The 25,989-nt window shown below is 47.2% G+C and overlaps 4 protein-coding genes across 4 annotated transcripts; 3 read left to right on the top strand and 1 right to left on the bottom strand.

Moving 5' to 3' along the window:
- Positions 1-10,175: 10,175 nt before the first annotated feature.
- Positions 10,176-10,622, top strand: N7446_007575 (uncharacterized protein; the record flags this gene model as incomplete). The annotated part of the gene is made up of 2 exons (XM_058516320.1): positions 10,176-10,382; positions 10,428-10,622. 2 exons carry the CDS (start codon positions 10,176-10,178, stop codon positions 10,620-10,622), a joined length of 402 nt encoding a protein of 133 aa, XP_058373498.1.
- A 280-nt stretch (positions 10,623-10,902) lies between these two features.
- N7446_007576 (uncharacterized protein) lies at positions 10,903-12,544 on the bottom strand (the record flags this gene model as incomplete). The annotated part of the gene is made up of 4 exons (XM_058516321.1): positions 10,903-11,564; positions 11,616-11,800; positions 11,850-12,397; positions 12,440-12,544. The coding sequence occupies 4 exons, from the start codon at positions 12,542-12,544 to the stop codon at positions 10,903-10,905; spliced, it is 1,500 nt and encodes a 499-aa protein (XP_058373499.1).
- Positions 12,545-13,531: 987 nt separating this feature from the next.
- Positions 13,532-13,876, top strand: N7446_007577 (uncharacterized protein; the record flags this gene model as incomplete). The annotated part of the gene is made up of 1 exon (XM_058516322.1): positions 13,532-13,876. One exon carries the CDS (start codon positions 13,532-13,534, stop codon positions 13,874-13,876), a length of 345 nt encoding a protein of 114 aa, XP_058373500.1.
- A 3,165-nt stretch (positions 13,877-17,041) lies between these two features.
- On the top strand, positions 17,042-18,547 carry N7446_007578 (uncharacterized protein; the record flags this gene model as incomplete). The annotated part of the gene is made up of 3 exons (XM_058516323.1): positions 17,042-17,137; positions 17,189-17,576; positions 17,637-18,547. The coding sequence occupies 3 exons, from the start codon at positions 17,042-17,044 to the stop codon at positions 18,545-18,547; spliced, it is 1,395 nt and encodes a 464-aa protein (XP_058373501.1).
- Between the last annotated feature and the right edge of the window lie 7,442 nt (positions 18,548-25,989).

The raw sequence follows: 25,989 nt of genomic DNA on the forward strand, positions 1-25,989 counted from the left end.
CCAGTCAATACCCCTAGTAGGTGATTTTTATTGGGCTCCCGTCAAATAGATTCTTGCGCTAGTCTCTTGGCAGTGGGGCCAGAAAAAAGAAGAGCAGTCTTAAGGGAGGAAGCTGTTTTCGCTCTCCACTGTATACACGGATCACATATATGTGTCAGTGCCATGATAATGCGAGTTGCTGATTTTCACAGCGCCTTTAGGTGTTTGCTACAAGATTGTTCCTGCAGTCAGTAAATTGAGGGCCGCAACTACCAGTGGGTCTCAAAAAGGCCAATTCCATAGAAAGGTACCCAGTCACGTGCATCACCCAGTACTCAAGAAGTGGACCGAAATCAAAACCCATTTCGAATGAATAGTACTGTAAATCTGGAACCGTAAGTCCGGTTTTAAATACCGGTCAATACCTCAAGCAGTCGACTTTTTATTGATATCCGTTAAATAAATATTCACACTAGTGCCTTGGCAGTGGGGCCCGAGAAAATAAAAGCTGTCTGTAGGGAGGAAGCTGATTTCGCTATCGACTGTAATCTTGTTTCTGGTGTCGTCTCCCCATCTAGGTATCGCTGAAGATAAGGCAAAAGAGAAGATGAAGCAGATAGTTGATATAGCAGTGCAGTATACCATAGCCGCCTTGATGAGAGATTGACTGCGAACCAGGTCCACCGAGCTTGGTGTTAAGCTCGCTGCAGACTTTCTCCATACGGTCTAGCTCAGTCTCAAGGACAGCGAGGGTACACTCTGACATCAAACCATGCTCTGCGCTCACACAGATCGTGTCTGATATCTTCAACAGTTGAGAATTCAACATGGCAAACGTCGTCTCCATGGGAGATAATTCTGCGGCACCTGTTGATAGGCTTGAATGTTCAGGATACTCTTTGCAGATATCAGTTAGTAGCTGTATACCTTGGGTGAGTACCGGGTTGCGGTAGTAGTCGTGCATCTGAGCGTTGAGCATAAACAGGGCTTTCAGGCTAACCAGAATACATCGGTATTCCTCGCAAATCTTGGGCTGGACAACACACTGCTCGGTATCCACATGACATTTGGTAGATATTGCCGCACGGCAGGCCAGTTGCAGGTCACTGAATACATCCTCTCCACGGTGTGTGCGACCATAGATTATGAGTACCATCGCTTTCAGTGAACTCTGTGATATTTCAAATGGTGGGTCGTTGGTCAACTGACAGTGCCAGGCAGCTTCCTCGTACCGCATCGACAAATCATCGGAGAAACAGCCTCTTCCAGAATCTTCTTCCGCACGCCAGGCTAGTGCTAAAATTGCAAAAAGTAAGGATAGCCAGGATTGCGGCGCGACATTAAAATTGCGGCAGAATGCCTCATACTCAGCTTCGAAGCTGGCGGCGTCGATGACACAACATAGCTAGCGTGGTGTTAGTGAACATATCTCGGCAGTTTGATAGGCCAACTTTACCATGGACATAGATGTAAAGTATCTTTCCATAAGATGGTCAATCACTTCACGGTTTGGGAGGACGTCGAGGAGTTTCTCATATGAAGCGCACCCTGCCAGTGAAGATGGGCCAACAGCACTGTCGGAACTGCTGACATCTGGGCTTGGAGTTCTGCCCGGCTCCGACGGGGCAGTCAAACTGCTGGTTTTGAAAAGTGGTGTGGTAACTCCCTCTGACTCATCGTGGAATGCTCGTCTCGTATCAATAGCAGCAAGAGTGGAGGTGTAGGATGACGGACTACTGTAAGACTCTTCATGGAGAGGGCTCTCAGCCGGTTGGACTGGGTCCTTCTCTAGTACTGCATTCCAGGATGACTCGGCGGGAATATCGGACTGACATAGAGGTGTATGCGGTATTGTGGGTTTCGTGTGAACTGTTTTTGCAAACTCACACGTACTTTCAATTTCACGAAGAGTACATGATACACACGGAGGTCCTTTGCCAGTGCAGCGGATTTTCTTGGCGCGGCACGGCAGGCAGGCAGATCTGGCCCTTGCCAGGTGCTTCTCGCTGCGCGAGCCAAGCTCAAACGTACATGCTCCATTTCCACGTAGAACGCATTCCTCACACGGCGGCCCTCCCCTGCAAAGTGTGCTGTTCGTGAGACACGGGCCGCATGCGTCACTTTCGATCCTTGCCTGCTGTGCAACAAGCTTCCTGCTAATTGCAGTGAGGACAAATTCACAAGACTCTTTCCCCCGTTCAAAACAGTTCTGACAAGGAGGTCCCCCAGCGCAGCGTTTCCTAGTAGTGCGACAAGTTTCGCATGCTGTACTAGTTCGAGCTGCCATAGTACACTGAGATTGCTGACTCCTCGAGCTCTTGGAATAGAAAGGTCATTCAATGAATAAAAATAAAGGTTCTTGTCATGCTGGTCTGGCGATTGGTAACTTTATAATTGACAGGAGACGTCGCGACTTTCCGACTTACCTTAATGGAGTAGGACGGCTGACCTTGAACCCAGTTATAGCCTCTCCGCTTCTTCCGTCCAACATGATCGTTGGTTAATCCGTCATCTAGAGTACGTTCTAGACATGGTGTATACTCACCCTTCTGTCGAACCGGGCAACCTATCATTATGATGTAATGATGTCTTGCCGAAAGAGGAGAGTATCTGCTTTGTAGCTGACTTCTATAAACGCCGAAAAAGGCATACTAAGTAGAGATCTATCCCGACAGAGTGTAATGCCTCGAATACCATCTCGAAAATGTTCTAAATAAGGCTGGAAATCAATGGCCAGGTTGTTGCAAACGAGTAGTAAAAGGAATGATATTGCGTCACATTGATGGGTGACTTTGAGCCCGGTAGCCCAAGTTCATAGCGAAAAGGGGGGAAAGAAAAACCTAATGCGCACAATCACTCAAGTGGCTCGAAAGAGTTCCCAGAGATCCGTTCCCAAACAGTATTTACCAGCCCCTGGGTCATGACAATGACAATCAACAACAGTCGTGACCCACAAATGGCGAAGCTGAGGATCAGGCGCCGGAAATACTTCCAATTTCCAATCAAAGCTGCTTTACAAATTTGGCGTAGTAATTGGACCTTGACTCGTAGCGTGTACTGGCTATCCGGATGCTCAGCCTGCCAAATCATTGTTCGACCAGGTGTCGTCATCTCCAGCACAGTGAATGGAACCAAAGTGGAAGTATTGCCATAGACGACAGGGCATAGAGGCAGTAGTCTTTTTTGAGTTTTGCTGCCAACTCGAAGGCCTTCGGTTCCGGATAGTGGCTTCCACTCTGGATTCCTCCAATGCCGCAGTGTGTGACAAACCATGCACCAAAAATACCCTCCGTGGTCGAGGAGAAATGCGCACCCGAATATGGAGCTTTTCATCTCGTTCAGGGAAGGCTCTAGCTTCCACCCCGCTGCTCCTATTGTCACAGCTTTTTCATCTTGCTCCCGGATGTGCAACATATCCCAGGGCTGGTCAATTGGTTAGTAATTTTCCTCAACACGGAAAGCGAAGCTCACTTCTAATTTCAAGACCATCAGGTATGTAATTGCTGCAGAGAGGCATATCTCCATTTTGAGCGCAGAATAATTCAAGTCAGATGCCAATAAATATCCTCGCCTCTTGGAACGTAATCTTCCCCAGGGAATGGAAAGCATTTATATCCTTGCGCGTCATGGTATGGAATATAGAGACACAAATCAATTGACAGCCTTCTCCTTATGCGGCACCACGAGCCGTCAGACTCCCATTCGTCGATATCAGACAATATCAAATCGCCTATTTCCTCAAATGAAAGATCAGGGCCGGCATCACAAGGTATATGGTAAGGATTTTGCTGGTGCAGCATCGTCTAAACTTACGGCATATTTGCCGAGCTTACCTGCTTTTTCATTGTTTCAGGGTATTGCTACTTAGGGAGCGGAAATTAAAAAGTGCAGAGATAAAGCAATCGACGATGAAAATGCCTTTCTCGAAAAACCGAGTATAAGCCTAGAGGATCTTGATAACCAAAGCAGTATATCTTGAATATGAAGCAATGGGGTGTGTTCCCACAACCAGGGTCGTTTTGAGCTTGGGTTTGAATTTGGATATAATGCAGTCCATTTTTTCTAATACGATCAGTCTATTTCCGTCCACTCAAAATTCTGAAATCTGGATATGCGAATAATTTTAACCCGGAACAAAAAGAAATGCTTCTCCTTGGATGATCAGTTGCGAGTAACGGACAGTGAATAGACTTTAAGGTTCGTTTCTGAGACTCGATCAGGAAATTCTAGATACAAATTGGTGAAAGAGTGTCCTCACATGTCTCTTCTAGCCATGCCAACGCCCACGACTTCAGATTAGGCGCCGGGATGAATGTTCTGCCCTGAAGCATCCCGAGGCTTAGGTCAACTTTCTCGTATGATATTCCTGTGATAGATTAGCAAAATCCAAGCTCAGCACAAAAAATACTTACACCCGAGGATTCATTCCACGTCGATCTTCAGGGCCCCAGATGATTGTAATCAAGCCTCTGATAAAAATACCGCATCTGCGAGAAGGACCTGCGGCGTGACCGTAACCCATTCGTCGTAGTTTCCCACAATGCTTGAATAGAAGTCATCCCAGTCAGACTGAGTATTTCTATCTAGAGCTAGAAGCAGTGTTGGTTTGAGCTCGGGCTTGGCCGCAATAATATGTTTCGCCAAAGACATGCAATCTTCGAGGTCTGTATCTTCAAAAGTCTTGGAGACCGATTCGACATCTTCGAACAATGACTCCTTGACAAGTTTGAAAATATGCTTTGCCTTAGCTGATGGGTCATCGGGCAGCGTAGGTTCTTCATTTGTCTTGAGGTGATCCATCGTATAGTTCTTAACGTGAATCAAGGCAAGTCTGCCACGTAAAGTATGGTTAAGTATAGTTGAAAGAGAGAAAAAATGTTGCCAGGTAGGTGGGAAATATTGGTCCGGCCATGCTTTATATATTTTCTTGCTATGTCCCATTCATGCATCCAGACAGACAGATAACTATTAATGGCGGCAAACAGAAATGGCTAAAGAAATCTATGCAGAGTCTCTGTTACATGTTACGGTAATTGCACTATTCAGCGATAAGGGGCCTATCCGTGATTTTCCATATTCGAGACCGGTCACTTGGAACCTTGCATTAGATCGCAGGGATTCCGCACATGTTCGTACTAATTGAAGGACGGTGATTGAAAGATTAACTAGCAGATTGTATTGAAGGCGTCTCATACCCCAGGGGCTAGTATTAGCGTGTTGCAAGGCGGGTTTCCCGAAACGACCAGATTTACCACACAAAAGAATACGGAGAAGCGGGTAGCCGTTGAATCAGTTGAACGAACTCTCATTTGTACTTGAGATATCTATGTGCAATTGGTTGGTTTCTCTGGGTCCTGCTGTTGAATGCTGCAGATCTCCGGACTTTTGCTTGTGTCACGACACTAGGATTGTACTTCAAGTTCTCGAATACAAAGATAAAAGAAAGTAATGTGTACCAGGATAATATTCCTACCATCAGAAGTAAACCAGCCTCAAGTTTAATCGCCGCGGGTAATTCTATGGACCAGCCGGTTGTAGGTCGGTGGACTCTAGTTTCGCCACATTCTTGACTGCCATCACCGGGTCTTCATTGCACTGCAAGAAATACTCTTGCAGTGTAGCAGGTGACAAGGCCAAATGAGAGACGACATCGGAAAATTGACTGGCCAGCTGATCAAGCGTTGTATTCGGGAACTTCGCATCGGCATCATCATTACCAAAAAAGAAAGAGAAGTAGTCGTGTATGGTCGGTGCATCAGGGTTTCGGAACTCGAATTGCTTGTCTATCCGTCCAGGTCGAGTCAGAGCCGGATCAAGTGTTGCTTTAGCATTCGTGGTGGCAACGAGTATATGGCCGTTGTGCGCTCCGATGCCATCTAAAGCATTCAGAACAGTTGCCAGCGTTATTCCTTTCTGACGAGATGCATTTTTTTCTTCGTTCACTGTATTTCCACGCTGATCAATCCCGGTGGTGTCTATATCTTCAAGTACCACCATACAGCGTGCAGGAGGGGCCGGTAGTGTGCGGAACAATTCTTGTAGGCCATAATCATCAACAGTGGCGAGGTTGAATATATATATCGGAAGCTCAAAGTGGGTGGCAATCACCTTGCAGCAGCTGCTCTTACCAGTCCCCGGTGGGCCATGGAAGAGATAGCCTCGTCGATGCGGGATGCCACGTTTCCGATAAAAATCGGTAACGGCTTTGCTGAGGAATTTTTCAATATCTTCGATCATTTCTCGCTTCATTTCTTTATCCTGTGCTAGGCTGTCCAGGCTCCGAGGAATCTCGTCGCACATGTTTTGCCAGCCCGCATCCCGCTTATCTTGGCGTGCACAGAACACGGCCAATTGTCCGCGGCGGCAGTCAACATTGAATTTTTGGATATCCACCAGAAGATTTTCAAAAACAGCCTTGTTCCAGGACATGTAATAAATAGTGATATTCTCGGCATTTCTCGAGAAGGGATCCAGAGCATTCCGGTGCGGGTCGCGGTAGAAGGCAAACCAACATTTCTGATACCGAAAGAAATGAAAACGCTCTTGTCCCGGAGTGATGCGAAGCTTCTCTATCTTTCCTCGATATGCTGGGATTTCTGTCTCCACATACTGAAGAGAGTCGTCGTTGGAATCCCAAAGAAATCCGAATGCCTCCGTAATTCCAACGATAACCGAGCTTGAGCAGCCGTGAAACCTGACACTAGATACCCATCTCATAACTTGAGGGTATAGATTATTCCGGTGTCTAATTTCTGCGGAGGCGACAAATAGTGAAATAATCGGTTCCAGAGCTCGCGAAAGTGACGGCAGTAAGAATGTCGAAATGATCGGAAGGGCAACCAACGGCAGAACAGAAGACAATATGTTAACGCCCAGTGCGGCCGAGATTAGCCGGATAAGCCATGAAAGCCCCGGGGCAAAGGAATCAAGGAGAGAATGAAGTGCCTCATCAGGTTGTTCGGACATTTTAGGTGGGAAAGCAAGAATCTCTGAGGGGTTGGTTTGGTACTTGGTGTGGAGATGAACACCGATAATCTGTTGATGATCTGTGGTGTTTTCTTCGTTGTACAAAATGGCATAGGAACAGTATTCTGGGCAGCTAGTATTTATATCATATCCCGAATGGGGCTGAAACCTCCTCTTTACTTTGGCGGTGGAGGTGGGACGCCTGGTTTCTTGACCCCTGTTGTATCGTATACAGTGCGTCTACAAAGCTTAGCCTGGTTTAAGATCACTAGTAAATAAATGAACATACCTGTATTGAATTGATCTTCGTCAGGACGAATCATGGTTGGTATTTGCACTTCGACTAGCTCTCAATTGGAACAGAGCAGCGTCAATTGGGATGTGCTCGAGGAAGACATATGAATCAAGCCTCATTCTTTGGCTGTAGGGCCCTGCTTGCTGTGGCTTGCTGTGGGCTTGAGTTGTAAATTTAAATCCTTGCGACTAAGGCAAATTACTAGCGATTGTGTGTACATTTACGTAGTACAAATTGTCATGCCCCAAAAGTAGTTCTGAACTTAAAACATAGTTGCCTGGTGCTAGTCGCTTTCCCCTTGTGAGGATTGGTCCATATTTAACTGGTTTTAGGCCTACAGACAAGTTTAGCAATGTGCATGATTCTCGGTGAACAAGTCTGCAAGTTGCGAGCCAAGGCCCGTTGCATGATTAAATTCTGATATTAAGAAGTGCGGCGCATTATACGAAGAGTAGTATAGTTGAGGTAGGAAAATCAATTCGAACGGAATCAATGCAGAAACGAAAAAGCCCAGGATAGATGTTCCAGTGTTGCATTCTATATTCGCAATTCGGGGCAGGCTTAAAAGGACACGCATTGTCTTTGGCACGGGAAAAGTGCCGCATGGATCTCTTAGTCTCTATATACCCCAATAATGGTCAACATCACCATCGCCACCCAGACCATTCTCTTCTAAGCCGTCGCTTTATACAGGTCGCTATCAGTGAGTTATCTGTCCAAGAGGGACATATGTAAGACCGAGTGTGGCCTCAAGCAATCAATCTCAGAAGAGTCGCCCGAAAGGTAATATTCCACTATCAATCCATTACAAAGCGTATGTCATATCAAATTGAGAATTCTTCAGCCGCATAAAAGCATCAAGGATCATCTCCTTCTTGCTTTCAAGCATAACAAGTCCTGTTTGATGCTGAGGATTCCTTTCGTCGTGGAGAGGTGAACCACGAATTTGTGCTTCCGTAACCCAACAGTAATCAAGATGCTCATCTTCCCTTAACCGTATGGGTCCTTCATATGTACCGATGGGATGCTGCTGGCTGTCGCACCATGTTCGTTGGAGCTTGAGTAGCTCATGAACTTCCAGAGGAAATGTGTATTTGGCCATCGGAACTCCCTTGTGCATCCACGAATCCTTGTTGACCTGACGAGAAATGTGCGAGCCGTGCAAGTTGACTTCTTCCTTCGTCTCACGTCTCGCAGTGCTCAGAATAGTTTTATCGAATTTCTCTTGGGATCCCCCAGGTGGCTCCCAGGAGAAGGGCCATGAGTTCTTCTTGTCGTTGCCATTCTCGTCTTTGCCGAGCAGTGCCCGTTGACAGAGAAGCAGGTATGGGGTGAGTGGTTCGTGGGGGTCACACAGGAAAATAAGAGTACTGGCAGAAAATCGCTCAATCTCAGGTTGTTTTGCTTGTCTGCAAAGGGGATATCGATATTTTCCACAGGGATGATGGAAAGTCCCATGATGTTGAGATAGTGATAAAGTAAAATTAGGAAGAAAGAGTATCTTGCTGTATGTTCCCTGTAGATTTTGGCGGCAGACAGCTGATATGTATAGCTTCTCAGTCCAACCGATCATCACATTGAGTGAGCTACTAGGCACAAAACGCATGGTATCTGTCGTCACACTGGTTTTCTTTTTTTTTCCTTTTTTTTTCCCAGCCCTTCCACCGTCCTCAGTTTCGGTGCATAAGCTAAGCGTAGCAAGACTAAACCTACCCCTATTGCAGCGTCTCCTACTTTTGCGACAAGACTGCCTAGCTGGAATGAGCGCGAGCTTACCTGGGGGACCGAAATTGCTGACGTCTAGGCATCAATTCAATGGAAGAAGAATCTTTTTATTTCGAGAAATCACAGTATTTAATAGATGCATCTGAATCGATGTGAAAGGTAGGCCAACGATGTCTGTGACAAGCACACATCTGTCATGGACGTAGCTATAGCCTTTTTAAAGAGCTGCCTTAGGTATCACGGCAGGGCGAGATCTGCGTAACATACGGTACGGTCTTTATTATATTCCTGGTCATTTGAACTCATTGTTATTATGGATTTAGTAACGAAATTGGGCATTTCTTATAAACTTTAAAAGAACACAAGGACTGTGAAATGATTGGACAGGAAGCCATTGTGAGATAGCGGCACTATTCCATTTCGGTCGAATTCTCTGTACACTTCGGCATGCCTATTCCATTTCGGTCGAATTCTATGACAGTGTCAGAAGATCCTACAGAAGTGGAACCTGGAAGCTCAGGTAAGGATGCCTCTTTTTCTATGAAAACGAACATTGAATACTGGGCGGGACTCGACTCCTTAAATAAAAAAATGCACTAAGTGAGCGACGTTATCCTAGCTTTCCTCCCTAGCATGGGTCACTGGGTCACTTAGCTGGAATCCTCCGGACCCTACTTTACAGCCGTACACAACAAACTCACTGATTAAACGAAGCCAATAATACCAGGTATTTCAGCTGCTAGCACTCGAGCTCCCGAATACCTGCGAATGTGCGATTGGTTTCACCCTTGTGGCACTGTGAAGGTACTCATCCCCTAGTTCCTTCACGACTCATTGCCTTGTTCCTTAACTATGCCTATTATTTTGCTCTCGTTAGTGGTTGGGAAGGGCGCAGCAGGACCCGACCAGCACTATTTATGCCAAACCTCCACTGCCTTTAGGGTCGAGAGAGAATCTCTGATGGATTGCTGGCGATGAGTCTGCTCGGGAAATCGGAATAGACTCACATGGTCATGTGATTTCGTGCCCAACTTTTGACGGTTTCCATCTGCTACCCCTCATCATCGCAACAAATTCTTCGTCGCAACAAGAAACTTCCCCTCGATCTACCTTTTAGGATAGGTAAGGGAGACTATAAAGCAGTATTGATTCTCTGGTTAACCGTCAGTCTAGTTTCTCGCTACGATCCGTTACAACCTTGCAGGCCCGAATGGAACGTACACCTCTTCCCCCGGCGGCCGAGAAGATTCGCAATGAAATTCGTGAAATGATACCAGAAACGGCCACTTTGACCGATCAACCTGTCAAGGCTCAAGCCGAACTTCTTCATAAGGATGAAAACGGGAATAAGATATACGGTGGGAACCTTTTCACGGAGAAAGCTGCTCGACTGAAACAGCACATGGAGATTGACCAAGTGGGTTCTCGCTCTATCTCACGATGCTTTACTAATGACATTCAGAACTGGACAGAGCGCTTGGTATATTGGTCAAAGCCGACGAAGCTAGTGAATCAACGAAAACAAGGATATCTCATACCATTGTCCGAAGACATAATTCTACAGCCTGGAGGGCCATTACAAGGAGGATTCGGTTTTCGGGTTACAAACGAGCCGATTCTGAGTTCCGGAGCTGCCGTTTTCATTATGCCTCGATGATATTATCTTGAGACTTCGGATTACAGGCACTACTGTTCGCAGAAATAAATGAATTTCTAAACAAAAAAGCCCAGCTGACAGAACACTCCAGTGTCTTAAATACATGCTATAGATACCTCGGCTGGACTGTCACAACCGCCTCCTCATGTGGTATCAGCTTCTTGGTCTGCGCAAGCAAAATGCTCAGGGTATACCTTGACTTTAAGTTGCACTATCGGCGACCGCAAAGGTCTTCTGTGCGTCAGTGGGACCGACGGCGATCCGTTCAGGATATATTAGGCTACTGATTGGGGGGTGATCGAGCGTTAAATGAAGTGGGAGACGGATTAGAGGGAGCAGTGAAAGCCCACATGCCCAAATCAAGGTACTGGAAGTCGAACGCTGGCGGTGGGGTAGTTTCACTAGGCGGCGGCGCGTTGATGGAGGTTGGCGGCATATCGGACGGCACATTGGATGCTGGCGGCATGGCGGATGATGTATTGAAAGCCCACATGTCCAAATCAAGGCACTGGAAGTCTATTGCTGGTGGTGGGCTAGGTTCACTAGGCGGCGGTGCGTTGATGGAGGTTGGTGGCATATCGGACGGCACATTGGATACCGGCGGCATGCCGATTGATGTATTGAAAGCCCACATGCCCAAATCAAGGTACTGGAAGTCAAATGCCGGCGGTGGGCTAGGCTCACTAGGCAGCGGTGCATTGAAAGAGGTATCGGATGGGGGCGGTGGGATGCCGGTAGGGGAGTTCGAAGAAACAGCTGGCGCTCCGTTCCTGTGTTCATTTGGCGTCCTGGGCGCATTTGTCGTGGGCTGGAAAGGTTGATGATAGGTGACCGAAGGCATGTTATTCAGTGTAGCATCAAAATTCGCTTGCTGCGCAGATTGTTCTTCTGGATGAGCCGTGCTTTGGATTTGAAAAGATTGGGTTTGCCGCAGTTTCCAGCCTGTTAAAGACACTGATAAGCCGGTCACTGAGAATGCTTCGACTCACTCACCTAAGTTAGATCTCGATATCACCCCTTCAACATGATTCCATATCGCACCAATGAGCATGTCCGTCAGTTCTTCCAACTGCTGTCTCTCGTCTTGGCCGATTCGGTCTCTGGGTTGCCTGATCCTCCGAATAAGTTCTCCCCGTTCTGTGTTTTTTTCGTTTTCTTCCATCGATACTCGCTTGATACTAGGAGGTGTTCAGTGTGCGTAGTAATTTATCGATGCGGCAAGCTTACGTGCGATCAGCAATATCGTCGAAAAAGAACAGATTGGCGAGATGACGGTACCCAGTTTGCTGTGTACTTCCAACTTCGAGACACAAACTATTGATTCTGTTCCCCTGGTCCACCCAATCGGACACCCGATCCGAAGCGTTCGAATCTCTCAATCCAGACTTAAAAAATATTTGTGTGAGGCATTTCACGTCGTCTCGACGCATTATTTTGACGCCCAATCTCTCTTTGAATCGATAATAGATCACTTGAAGGAGCCGAAAGCGCACTTCGTCTAAACCTTTTCGATCTTTCAACTTCGTCATATAATTGGTGATTTCAGTGCAAGGATCTTCTGTCAAGACAAGCTCAGACTGATTCTCCTTGAAGAATGATAGAGGGCTTCCCTTCCAAAGAGCGATTTTTTCTTGGTCCACATGATGGATGATTGCCTTAGAGGTGTGCTTTGGAACCTTCCGGCTTCGCTTTTGGGGTGATAGTCCCCTGATGGATCTTTGGGTCGATTCGGGAACATTGGTCCATAACTTCTTTAGCGAGTTGAGGAACTGGTGCTGTCAGCCAATGCCATGAAGCGTCAAGGGCGAGTATCTGACCGGTCCCTTCACCTCGAGCTCAATGTTATCCTTGCCTTGGTTCTGGGCTTCAGAGTGTGCTTTGCAAAGAGTATCTATCACGACTTTGCTTTCCTGCACACCCATAGTGATGGACTGCTGCTGCTGGAACTAATACCGACGCAGAATTCTTGGATCCCAGGAAAAGCTCTGGATTCGGTTGTAACACGGGGGGGCGGGTGCTCCCAGGCCGTGTTCGCCAAGCTGTTGTGGCGCTGCAGCAAAGTAGCAAATAACGAGCCTCCCTGATTGGCTGCCCCTTGCGCTGGCTCTTGCATAACATGGATTTGGAAGAGTTGCGTATCAGTTGGGACTATAATTGGCTCGTCATCTAGGCACGGGCCGCCCGGCAGCGCGCCATGAGGGGCTCGGATTTTTCTCCACTCCCGCACTCAAGTTGGGACAGTGGTACTGTATGGTATTTTTTCGACCAAAAGATAATCAATGGGAGCTTCGGAACTTCGTGGCTCTTGCCACCCTGTCTTTCAGTCCCGTCGGCCCTTTTACTAAGAACATTTTGAAACCCAGACCCCATAACCTGCTCTGTCTTGCAGCCTTTGCGCTGCTCCCAACAGTCCTTCTTTTCTCGGGGCCCGAATAGGCCCTGATCGGCGTTGAAACCCCCAGAAAATGGGACCACGCTAGTGGTGCGCATGATCTAGGCGCCTATAATTGTAATACACTCAGGCCATTTATCGGTCCAGTGTCTCCAAGTGGGGTCAATGCGCCCAATCACTATTAGGCCGACCGGAATATTCATCAACAGTGACGATCAGCAGGACTGGGCGAATCGCTCATGGGATGCAGTCTAATCCATGATGCGGTTGCCTTACGCCCCGCCTTTTACAGCCATTGTAAAGCGCGTGATGGTATTAAAAAGAAGCTAGACGCGATTTCAAAAGGAAACCTTCTTTTGAAAGCTGAATATATCTCTGCCAGGAGTGCTAACAATGAGCATCCCATTTTTTTTGAGTCTAAATTCTTCATTGTTCACCATATGATAGACCAGCCAGACCTCCAGTCTCCAGTCTCACAGATAATCTTAATTGCTAGTCTTTGGGAACAGCGAGCCAAATGCCCTGGAAATCCGTCCTTGCCGAGTTATCTCAAGTGGTCCGAAACAATGTCGACAAGATCACGAGGATTCTACCGGACAACCTGACCACCAGGAGCAATGCTGTTAAAACACTTGATCTTCGCATAGATGTCCATCAAGATTCAAAGGATCCAAACAAAGCAATTGCGAAAGTCCAAGCCAACGCACAGGCCAACGACAACGCCGTCAAGGACTATATAAAGTCCGGAAACAAGGGCAGCGGTCACAAGGGAACGCACAAAAATATCACTGAGATACCTTTTGATCGTACTTCATTTGATGTCGATGACTTCATTTCAAAGATAGAGAACGCTCGAAAATAGTCAGATTTCTGAAACTGAAGGTAAGATGCGCTTGTTTTTGATCAATGATCGCGTCTCATTGACTGACGAACAAGTCTCAGGAAAAATCCTTATCTGGTCACTGGTTTTAGAAAAACATGTAGCCGTGTCACAGGACCGCCCCCCACCCTCGCGGGTAGGGGGTGTCCCACAGCCATAATGCAATTAACAGCCATAATGCAAATTTTCAATTTCTTCAACTTCTAGCTCACTTTTTAGACGTATAAGGTCCAGAATCCAAGAAATAAAGCCCATCAATAGCCTCATTAGCCAATAATGTATCAACCTCCTCATTTTCAAGTGTTTCCTCCAATTCCTTAGCCGCCAAATCGGCCGCCATTTTCTCTGCGTCTTTCCGCCAAGCACGAAGCTTCGACTCATCTTCTTTCTCACACCTTCGCTGTACTAGCCTATTGCCTGAAATCGATGAAAGGGGACTCTTTGTAGCACCCTTCACCCATCGCTTGCTTTTTGTAGGTTTTTTCCCAGGCGTTTTATGGCTAAGGGCGCGCGCAAGACTCATCTCAGCAAGTTCCGCATTGTATAGAGACGATTTTCCGGCATCAATTGCGCGCCGTAGATGCTTCCGAATTTTATGTAAATCAGGATTCGGGTTATCAAGTAGCGGGAAAACTGTCTTCTCCAATTTTTCAATACGCGCATAAGAATTGGGCGGAGAATTGGTCGCTGAACTTGGGAATTCGCGGGTAGGTGACGGCTCGTCGTACATACGTAAGGTCTCTTCGTCCGAATACTGCCCTAAATTACCCAAAACTTGTGTCGGATCTAGTGGCCAGATACCAGTAGATTTAAACGAGGTTTGGATAGTTTTGGACTTTAAGGCGTGGCGTCGGACGGCGTCAATATTGCGGAAAAAATCGCGTTTTTCGTTGCTTCCACCCCACGCCACAACCTCAGTATTCGCCATTTTAAACTCATGTTTTAGGCTTAAAAAAGCCTCAGCATCAAGGGGCTGACATATATGAGTCGTGTGAGGTACAAAATACCAAGGAATAATCAGGTTTTCCTTACAAAAATCGAGAAATTCGATAGTTGTATGAGACGTATGATTATCCATTAGCAAAAGCCTCGGTCGCCCACGTCGTACGCGGTTTTTTGTGGCTTCATGAAATGAGCATAGCCATCGGTAAGCAGTCTCACTATCCGTCCAGCCACTAGACGTCAAATGGATAATTTTGTACGCCGAAGAAGAGGTTGACATATTACTATACCAGTCTTCCATGTGGACGCTGCCTTTGACTAGAAACCACGGAAACATCACCCAGCCATCAGCGGCAATACATTCAATGCCAGTAATAGTTTCACCTCGATCTCCAGTAGCAATACTAGCAGTTTGACGCGTAGAGACGACGTGTTGGTTAAGTCCTTCGCCATTTTGGAAGCCGGTTTCATCCCAATTATAGATCTCATGAGGTTCAAAACCATGCTCACGGTAGAGATACTCAAGCCTATCGTACCAATGGCTAATAACTCCAGGATCCTCGGCTTGAATTCGTAAAGACTCCTTTGATTTTTGGGTAATAAGCTTGATGTGTGGAGGTAGACGCCGTATAAGCCGATAGCTATACATTGAACTAACAACTCTCTCCGAACCCGCTATTTTCAACAGGCGATTTGCGGCAATTTCAATGTCTTTTGCAGTTGGAGGTGTATAGCAAGAATTTAGCACTTCGATCCAGCTAATTAATGCATTTTCCTGATTCAAATTCAATGCATTATTGGTGGTAGGGCGATCGGAGAGAGATGTCTGTCCGTTTTTGCGACCGCGAAGCTTCGAATAAGACACGCGATAATGGTCCGCAGCCTTACGTAGTGATGAAAATTCTCGCGTAGTATAAGCATGTAATGCCTTAGCTAGCAGATCCTCTTCATCACGAGTTTTTTTAGGCATTTTAGGTGGGTAGGAATACGCGTAAAAGTTGAAAAGGTAGGAAATTTGCATTATGGAGGTTAATTGCATTATGGCTGTGGGACACCCCCTACCCGAAGGGTGGGGGGTCGTCCCGTGACACGGCTATTGCGGAATTTGGGGTTCATTTTCTCCCGGACGCCGTTAGTGAAGCGGCATCAAGTTGCTTATCGCACAACAGCGATAGAGCCATACTGTATTCACTGGATTTCTGGGCTTCTTTGCTTTGTTGGAAACCGGTTTCAAAGAGAAGCATACCTTTGACCCGATTTTGTGTCTAAGTACGGCTTGTACTGATTAGGATAGATCATTTGTTTGTTGCCTGTCCGCAGATCGAGCGGACTGTTTAAAGAGTCCATTGATTTCGCGTCTTCCTCTGATTAGACACAGTAGATAATGTGGATACTTTTAATTGTGCATATCTCCATACTATCACAAACTGTGCGCTTTCGATTTAACATAGTCTTCTCCGCCACGTAACAAAATGGGCTTCGTTACAATGTTAGTCAGCAGGATATACAGAAGTATCTTGATTGGTGGGAATGGCCTGTGACCCGTCTTGCCCGAAAGAGGACGGAGGATGGAAATATATTGTCCCGGCTGGGACCTCCTTGCCAACACCACCCATCATCCTGCCAACGTCATACTTGTCCGAACTTGACTTTAATGATCATGAAAAAAATTCCGAGCAAGTTTTCTGGACTCAGTAATCGAAATCTAGTCATTGCACCTCGTTCCTATCGCCTTTTACGGAACATGAGACTCTTGTCTTATCTTCGGTCAGGTGGACGTGAGCCACCAGCTCGCAAACCTGATCTTTACCTAGAAAGGCTGGATGGCCTGAGTGAGTTTTTTCGGTTGTTTCTAAATGAATTTGCATAGCTGACCCCCTTTTATGGTGCATAGATGAAAGAATTTGTGAAGAAGATTTGTATCGATATACAAAGCATCGATGGCTGTAGGCATCCAAACTATCCAGGTTTGTATATTGGCTAATTCAACACCAATCGTAGGTTCAACGAAGAGAGCCAGTTTTCGCAACGTTATCTCAAATTCAATCTACAACAACTTGTGAGGGTTGCAATTGATGCATGCGATGGAGCCCATTACTGTATGTTTTGCTCTTGGGAATTTGCGAATGGAATGCGCTAAGTCCAATAGGCACCAGAGTCACCAAATGTGCGGAGGGCTTACATAACAAGGCCTTCATTTTGGAAATGGACAATGGGTCGGAGGTCTTTGCGAAACTCCCGAACCCTAACGCTGGTCCTGCTCATCTCACTGTTTCCTCGGAGGTCGCTACGCGTGAATTGGTAAGGCGTCGGGTTTCCCATGAGCCGCGACCTTATCTCTAACGCTCATAGCTTCGCCACGTGTTTGATTTCCCTGTTCCTCGGATACTTTCATGGTCTTGCAATTCTGCGAAGAACTTAGTTGGGGCCGAATACATCATTGAGGAGAAGGCACCCGGTGTACGACTTGGCTCTGTCTGGAATCAGTGGCCACGGGATCTAAAGCTTCAACTCATCACTCAAGTGGTTGACCTGGAGAATAGGTTGACGTCCATTACCTTTGACAAACACGGTTGCATTTATTTTAAAAGAGACCTGCGTTCTCTTGTTGGGCAAGCAGAAGATATACACTCCCACGCTGTTGATGACGATGCTCTAAAGGAGTTTTCAATTGGGCCGTTGACCACGAACGAATTGTGGAATGGGACTAGGAGAAATATGCAGCTGGATCGTGGTCCTTGTGAGTAGACTGACATTCGAATTCCATTCGCTGTTTCTGACATTATGTTCTTTCGCACAGGGAAGCATGCATGCGAATACACTCGTGCAATGGGCCTCAATGAAATGGTCTGGATCAAGTCACATGCACGTCCTCGAATGAACTATTACCGGTCGAACCAGAATAGAGAGCTTCCTGCAGATGGTGTCGCGCTTTTAGAGAAATACTTGGATGTATCACCTTACCTTATCCCCCACACAAACGACAAAACATCAACTTCCAACGTTCTGTGGCATCCGGACCTCCACCTGGATAACATTTTCGTGGATCCAAATACGTGCCAAATCACGCGAGTCGTAGACTGGCAATCAGCATGTGTTTCGCCCTTGTTCTACCAATCTGCTGTTCCAAGATTGTGTAGACATCCTCGACCTGTTAGGGAAGGCTGGGTCGTCCCTGGACGACCCAAGGATTTTGAGAACCTCAGTCAAGATGAACAGAAGAAAATCGATGAAGATTTAGAAAGCGAAACGATTCACAAATACTACGAGGCGCAGGTGTATAAGCGCGCCCCCCTTCACTGGTCTGTGCTCCAGCAACCTACAATTCCTGTTATCCGCAAACCTGTCTGGCTTGTGACTGGGGTATGGGAAAACCGTGATCTATTTTTTCTCCGCGAAGCGCTCATGAGTATAGCTGCGCATTGGAGCCAGTTTGTTCCAAACACTCCGTGTCCGATAGCATTCAGTGACGAGGAAATCAATCTCCACTTCAAGGAAGAGGAAAACATCAAAGGAGTTGGGCAAATGTTGTTGTTGTTCCGAGAGCAAGCTATTCTCCCTGTGGATGGGATGGTTGAAACGAAAGACTACGACGTGGCTCGTGAGAATTGCCGCAAATTCAAAGATATTTTTATCGGATTGGCGAAGGACGAAAATGAGAGGGAGTTGTTCAGAAACCTCTGGCCATACCAAGAGTCTGGAAGTACCTGAGAGTGCCGGCTTCAATAGGAGTGTGTACGAGGGGGTTTCCATGACCTCAGTGGATACATTTCCTTTTGCTTATTGCAGTTTCAGAAAACAATGGCCTCGATATATTCTTTGGCGTTTGATAGAGTATGAGCCAGCTTGGGAAGATGGCGTTCCCAAGTCTCTCGGCTGAATGCCTAAGTAGGCCACTAATTGGAATATTCTTTCAGAGACATGCATCTTACGTGAACTTCTTCGGGTCTTTCGAGCTCATCGTCGAAAGGTCATTGATCTAGTCACGCAACTCCACCTTCTATTCGATATTGAAAGGCTTTCTCTGTCCTGTGGACTAATATACGAGCCCTAGGATGCTCCTCTTCTGGCTTGATGTCAAGTATAATGGCACTAGCACTTCGTGGGATTCTTGCAGCAAGTCGCGGCAGCAGTGAACTGGCGCAGCATGCCTAACATCAGTCCCATGTCGGATTGTGCCCAGCGCTGTTGCTAACCGCAGGTGTCCCAAGGTCCTTCTTGTTCTTGCTCCTGGGGGCTTTGTACGGTTTCTGGAATTATGTGTGAGAGTCTCACGTATAAATCGAGGTGGATAGTGTTTCAAGATGAACAATCAATATTAAAAACAACAATAGTTGACTCTAGATACAAGACGAAGCACGAGGAGGCGAAAAGAGAGGTTCCTCGCTCCCGAGGGAAACCAGATGGACCAAGTTGGTCACGCAGATCATACCTCCATTTGTCCTGTATGGCTCGTGTATAACTCTGACACAAGGCATGGATGATCCCAGGAGCTACTTTTACACAAGATTCCGGAGACCTGCGCTTGTCCGGGGCCGCTGCCCAAGAAGGTGTAGTAGTCTAACTTTCAACGTATATCGCGGGGAAAATATGCGCCTAGACAGCGGGCAGTGCAAAGGGTGTTGGCGCAGCTCAGGTTCGGCTATGTTTTTCATTGAACAGGCAAGCTTCGTGTATATAGAGCACACTGCACATACGGTATGTGTCCAGAGTTATTCACCACTACATTTCTGCTTCCACTCTCTCATTACACAAGAACTTGTCTTAACAAGACTCAGCTTACCTTTCTGAAACAAAAATAAAAATTTCTATTGCCTTGCTTGATAGAATGGGAAGAGCCTACATATCAGGATTTAAGACCTGGGTTTGATCCTCCGAGTTTGAATACCAGACTCACTATGTTTTCAAAGCGGATTGGTATACTGGTGAGTAAACGCTCAATAGTGGACGGCTCAACGATTAGTCACTGGAGTTCACGACGCCTCCCGGAGGTGAAAAGCATCCCATATATCATAAATTTCAGGTCATTAATAGCTACTCGGGTCTTGAAGAATCTTTTGGATCCACTCAATTTAGTGGTTTTCCGTGTTTGGTGCTGACACTATTTTTATGAGGAGCATCATAAAAGTAAACCGTTGACACACTTTCTAGAATCTTGTATTCCTCACCATCATCGTGTACCGTTTCCATCAGCACTGCAGAGAACACATTGCCTGTCTTTACCTCTCCGGGAAAGTCCCACTGTGGCCTCACCTAACAGACAATTGGTACGTATCAGTCTGGAGAACACTGCAGATCGAAATCGTGTCGCGGTTGCTCTAGCTGTCAAGATGTGTCGACAAACCAACATAGGCCAGTCTTATCATCAATCCTCTGATTCCATTACCCACAATCTGTAGATTATAAGCAAGTGGAGACAAGTATAGGTAATACGCATGGTGATCACTCAACCGAAATCCTTCATTGCTGGGGGTGGTGCTCTACATTTAGTTGATCCTCCACCGCTTGCGTGTTGATTACTCTATTTCCGAAGAACAGGAGAGTTGGAGTAGGAAGCGAATGGCGCGGGATGCTTGATGATTCTCTTTTCTTTGCTGTTTGATCATACCGCGCTGCCGTGCGTAGGTCTTTTAAAAATACTGTATGGCGGCTCCATCGTTCACTGTAGTCTATGCTCAAGTTCTCATGTCCAATTTAGTGGGAACCGGTACTCTGCAAAAAGTTAGTCTCCCAATGTTGCGTTACTAACAGTTTAGAACCCTTACCGGTCCATCTCTCGAGGTCATTCATAGCATCAGCATAGAGACTGTAAACAGTTTGCCTTTTCTCTTCCATCTCTTTGGCCGTTAAAAGCCCCTTCTTGACGTGGCGTCGGAAGCCTTTAGCCTGGCACGAAACATCTTTGTAATGCGCGATCTTAAGATCAAAGGCGTGAGACGACATCTGAACGCAGGACATCATCATCGCCTTCGTCATACGATAATCTTCTCTCCACCTTTTCAAAAAGAATTGTGATTCAAACGCCAGGCAATAGTCCTCCGCACGTTTCCAATCCGATTGCTGTTAGCAAGGCGTATTCATTCCACAGGGACATACAAACCATGTCTAGCCTGAGGTGAGAGATCTTTGCAATGCATTATTATAAACTGATGTGAAGGTAGCCAATTCTAGTGTGGTTTTCTGTTTCTTTCCGCTGGAGGTGGATTCAATATATAGTCAAGGTGGAAAATTTATAGACGTTGATATGCAATCGGTCGGTCCATTCCCAGCCCTCGACATTTAAGATGAGGAACTAAGTAACTTAACGTACTGTAGCAAAATCAAACAATATGGGATAGTTTCCCGGCTTACTGTTGGCTCCTTAGAGATATGCAACGCTAGAGACTTGTCCACAAGAGATAGAGTGCGGCGGTGGGCCCACATCTTTTACTAGGTACATGATTATTTACAGTGTACATACCTCTCTTGGAAAAGCCGTTGTCCCCGTACTCAAACCAAGAAATGAGGATGGCGGGGTTGCAAACAAGCCTTGCCATAGCCCATGAACTGGATAGATTGATCAAGGAATGTTCATATCCACTCCAACTATTCCTACAGGGTGATCCAAATTATGCTTCGTGATTTCCGGGAGCTCTGGAGATCTGGAAATCGCTATGAACTATCTATGATTGATTGATGAAATCCTGTAGGACGAATATCCTATGAGTTATTGAATTCCGCTCGGCGATGGATCTGTGTTGCATAACTGATACTCCATGTCGAATATTCAGAGTCAAAGCCATTTGAAGCTATCGATGCGTAATATTTAGAAACCGTAGGCCAGTGTGAACGTAGAATCAACTACGAGGGTTTTATTCGCGGCTCGTAAGACTATCCAGTGTTACTATAAAGAAACTTCTCATGCTCCTATTGACGATTCGATCAGTGCTAGGAGCTCATCTCTTGACCCTGGGAGTTATCTTACTCCCAGGGGCTCCTGAAACATTTCTGGGAGCAAAGAAGCAGCTTCTAGGAGCCACATAGCCCCCAGGAAACCCGATGTAGCTTCTGGGGTCTGGTATCCCCACCCCGGGGAATCAAAGCCGCGTTCCTGTTGGCGATTTTTTGGATTCCTGGGGCTATAATTTGGCCCTCTAGGAGTGACCGAATGACGCAGAATTGTGCGCAGGTCCGGTGAAGGTTTTTTGTGAGGGCTGTCGGCGATCTCAGAAGGCAACATAGTGACTCTAGGACCCTAAAGTAAGCTCCCAGGGGCTCCACAGCTCCCAGGTCAAGCCAATGTATTCCCAGAGCGAGTTTCGTATTCAGTCAGGAATGTAAAGTGAAGATGCCGGGGGTAGACCTCGCTTTCCTAGAGATTAGAAATAACTCCAGGAGCTAAACAGCATTTCCTAGGGTAAAAATGGCTCCTAGAAATGCTTTTGAGATTCCCAGGGCCAACATATTGGTTCCCAGAGTAAGTTAACAAGCACGAGAGTTTTGTCAGTCTCTTGCCTGTGGCTTTTCTGCCAACAATCCCCGCCTTCACGCGACACGGCTCCACTGAGATGAATCGGTGTGTCTCTGGTCACGCCATTAGGTATGATGAAATAAGGAACTGAATCTACCAGCACATTTAGCGCTATGTCATTGTCAAATTAAGTGGAGCAGCCAGTATCTTTGGCTAAGGTCTAGTGGTGCCCCAGCACTTGCAAAAATGAACTGTCGCCTTGTACTCTGGATTTTTACAATCAGGATCTCATTTCTTGCTAAGCTTGCTCCAAAAATCTATATCAATTCTACAACCACAGTTGCTGATCACGATGCCGAGTGTCGGTCACGTGCACTCACGTGTGATTCACTCGCTTTTCACATTTTCCGTCAAACTCGGCTGTAACCTGTGATCACCTACGCTGAGTGAAATTCAGTCGTGCCGACCGGCGAAGCGGTGCAGAAGTAGAAGGTTCTCGCGGTAGATGAGTTCCTGCTAGTCTGGCTGAGCGACGGGGCCCACCAGTGGGAGATGGATCGCTTGCCGTGTGGACGGAATGTGTCTCGGCATCCGACGAGGTGATTGGTAAAGGGCGAATCAAGGCATCTAGGGCACCTTCGTTTCGGCTGCGGTCATCAGTATCTTGGTCGTCTTAGAAATAAGGTCATCCACACTTACCACACACAGCATGACGTGCCAAACCCTGTATCTCGCTTTTCCAACCATTCTTCGGCGCATGACAGATGACAGAGCGATGTGCACTGACCGCAGTGCAAGATCACGCTCTCGTCCGCATGGTCTTCATCCTCAGTCTGGCAGAACACACAGTAGATGCTGTCGACGTGGACGCTGTCGATCTCTTCACTCGGGGCGAGACTCTGGAGCGTCAATTCTTGGAAACCCGCCCGGATATTAGCGACCGACGCCAGAATAGCCGGTTGGGCCGGCGAAACACGCCATGGAACGCTGTTCGTCCGCAGCATTGTGGAAGTCACAAATGGATTGAATGGCTGCACTGGCTCGGGGTTGGTTGACAGGGGCACCGGTGGTGGTGATGACCGGGTGTTGTCTGATGCAGGGCGACGCCTGGAGGCTGACGATATCTGACGCTGGCTCCGGTGTACAATGACTGACGGAGAAGCCATTCTGGAGCCATGTGGTACTCGCGCCTGGTTGCGGACGGCGGCTTCATACCACTGCTGGCCAACTTGGTCGGCCTGCCGTTGTCGGTGCCATCTCGCGCAGAGGAAGTCTCTGGCGACATCACAGAGCTTGGACTGCAACGATGACAAGTCAAATGGCTCTCTGGCGAGAGTGGTCAACTTTTGATGGCCGATCTTGGTGTCTTCAACTTTGATCGAGTTTTTGCACGGCTCGCCTTTTTTCGTCGTCCCGCAACAAGAGCCAGGACCGCCATTGGGGCTGACCTCTATCTCACAAACAAGAAACGGATTCCAAGGCAGCATGGTAGTTATTGAGGTGGTCGTCAAAGGCAGAAAATGCTTCGGATTGTGGTGGTGTTGGGCAATCACTGCGGCGTTCCCTCGCCAGCTTTATATGCCATCGCGTGGCTCCTTACCTACATGGCTGCGTGGCTGGCATGGAACACTTCCTTGAAACAGTCGGTACGTGGAAGAATGCATTCACACGCAGTATGCGCCGTATACAGCCGGTCAGTGGCCTGCATGAAGGGATATCATTCCAGACCACTGCTGCAATCAGCTGCACTTTTGACTATCCATCGCGGTGACCACGCATTAGCGAACAGACTGACTACTGCGGTGATCAGCAAAGTCGACAAATACCGGGTTAAATTCTGGGTTGCCTATAGAATTTCGAAGTGAATGATAGGTTGTGATTTATTCTTATGGCGCTAGATGCAAGATGTGGGTACGTAGAGATAGATTGGTTTCCCAGGCCATTGACACACTACCAGGAACAGTTTTGGCGTTCCCAGGAGCTAGACCCCACAGATTCTCCAACTCCGCCTGAACATTGTTGTCAAGGCTATGATGCTGCCGTGTGATTGCTACGCACCTTTCAGCCAAGTGACAGACTAGACTCCTAGCTGACCACGAATTTGGCTGAGGTGAGTATATAAAGGCCTCCCATATCCTACTTTCACATCTCTCACCTCACCCCTATCTACATTTCGTTTGCTCCATCCGCTGTCCAATCATGGTCCGTTCAATTCGTTCTTACGGGGTTTACCGATGAGCTAATACGTTACAGCCAAATATCAGAGACCTGCCCAACGAGCTTTTGCTGTGGATTGTGTCATATTTGGACGGTAGTGCATTATTTGCCCTCGCAAAATCATGCAAAGACCTCGATTTTAGACTGCAGCCCAGCATCTGGAAATACAATATCAAATTTCAGAACAGCAATCTGTTGCACCTGGCCGTCAAGCGCGTTCTAGAACAACCCAACGTCCAGGTGGACATCAAGCACAAACACGGCCGAACGGCGCTCCACCTAGCAGTCTTCGCAGGCCGAATAGGGCTCGTGCATCTGCTACTTTCTAGAGGCAGCGACCCTGATCTACAGGATGATTCGGGCCACTCGCCATGGGACTGGGCATGTCGCTTCAATAGACCCGTAATGGAAATGATTTTTTCAAACGATCCGTTGGCCGAGGTGTTTCTTGGTACCCAATCATCACAGGAGGCTGAGCTACCTCTTCACCATGCAGTATCCTATGGGTCAGTAGATGTTGTCAAACGGCTTCTCGGACAAAAGGGCCTGAATTTGGACATCCAGAACCGGAATGGCTACACGCCGCTCCATCTCGCCATTCAAAGCGATCGCCTAGAAATGGTCAATTTGCTCCTAAGTCACCCCCGTGCCAACGTGAACTGCAAAGACAAAAATGGCAATACGCCACTTTGGCTGTCGACTTACTCGTCATGCGACGAGATAACCGAAAGGCTGTTGGCTGAGAAAGACATCAACGTCAATTTTGTTGGAGGCCGCGGGAGTTTCGAGACGCTGTCTACATCTCTCCACCACGCCGCGGCCAGGTTGGATACCGTGCTCCTACGACGGCTGCTTGCGGTGCCAGGGATCAGTCTGAATCTCTGTGTTGGAGGCCACTCTCCATTCTCCGTGGCCGCATATCACGGACGCATGAACACGGTTGCTTGTCTGTTAAGTGTGCAGGGCGTGGAGATCAATGGAATGGATGTAATAGATCCGCCCATTTGTCGAGCGGTTGCACATGGCCATCTCGATGTGGTAAGACTCTTGGTGCAGCAAGACGCACGTCTTAACATCAATGAAAGCACGATCGCAACTCACGACACTGCTCTCTGCATTGCCGCCGCTTGTGGTGAATTGGAGATGGTTCAGGCACTACTAAGCCATAATCGGATTGATGTGAACCTCAGGAATCAATGTTCTGAGGATCCATTGATGTTGGCGGTCAAAGGCGGGCATTCCTCGATTGTTGATGCACTTGTGGTCAATCCCAGACTGAACTACTTCAGTTTGACAAAGTCTCTGGATCTAACCAGGAACGATTGCATCCAGGGGGCCATTCGAAGCAGAATGGAAGATGCCAACACTCCGCAAAGATTGCTGAAGCGGTCTCCGGGGAGAAGGTTTGGTGGTCTGGAAGAGCTGGCGACATCTACTTCGGGTAGCTGTCGTGATGCAATGCGGGACGGCCGAGTTAATCGACACT

Source organism: Penicillium canescens (assembly GCF_028828765.1).
Source record: "Penicillium canescens strain IBT 15451 chromosome Unknown utg000004l_segment0_segment0, whole genome shotgun sequence".
In the NCBI taxonomy this organism is placed as follows: domain Eukaryota; kingdom Fungi; phylum Ascomycota; class Eurotiomycetes; order Eurotiales; family Aspergillaceae; genus Penicillium; species Penicillium canescens.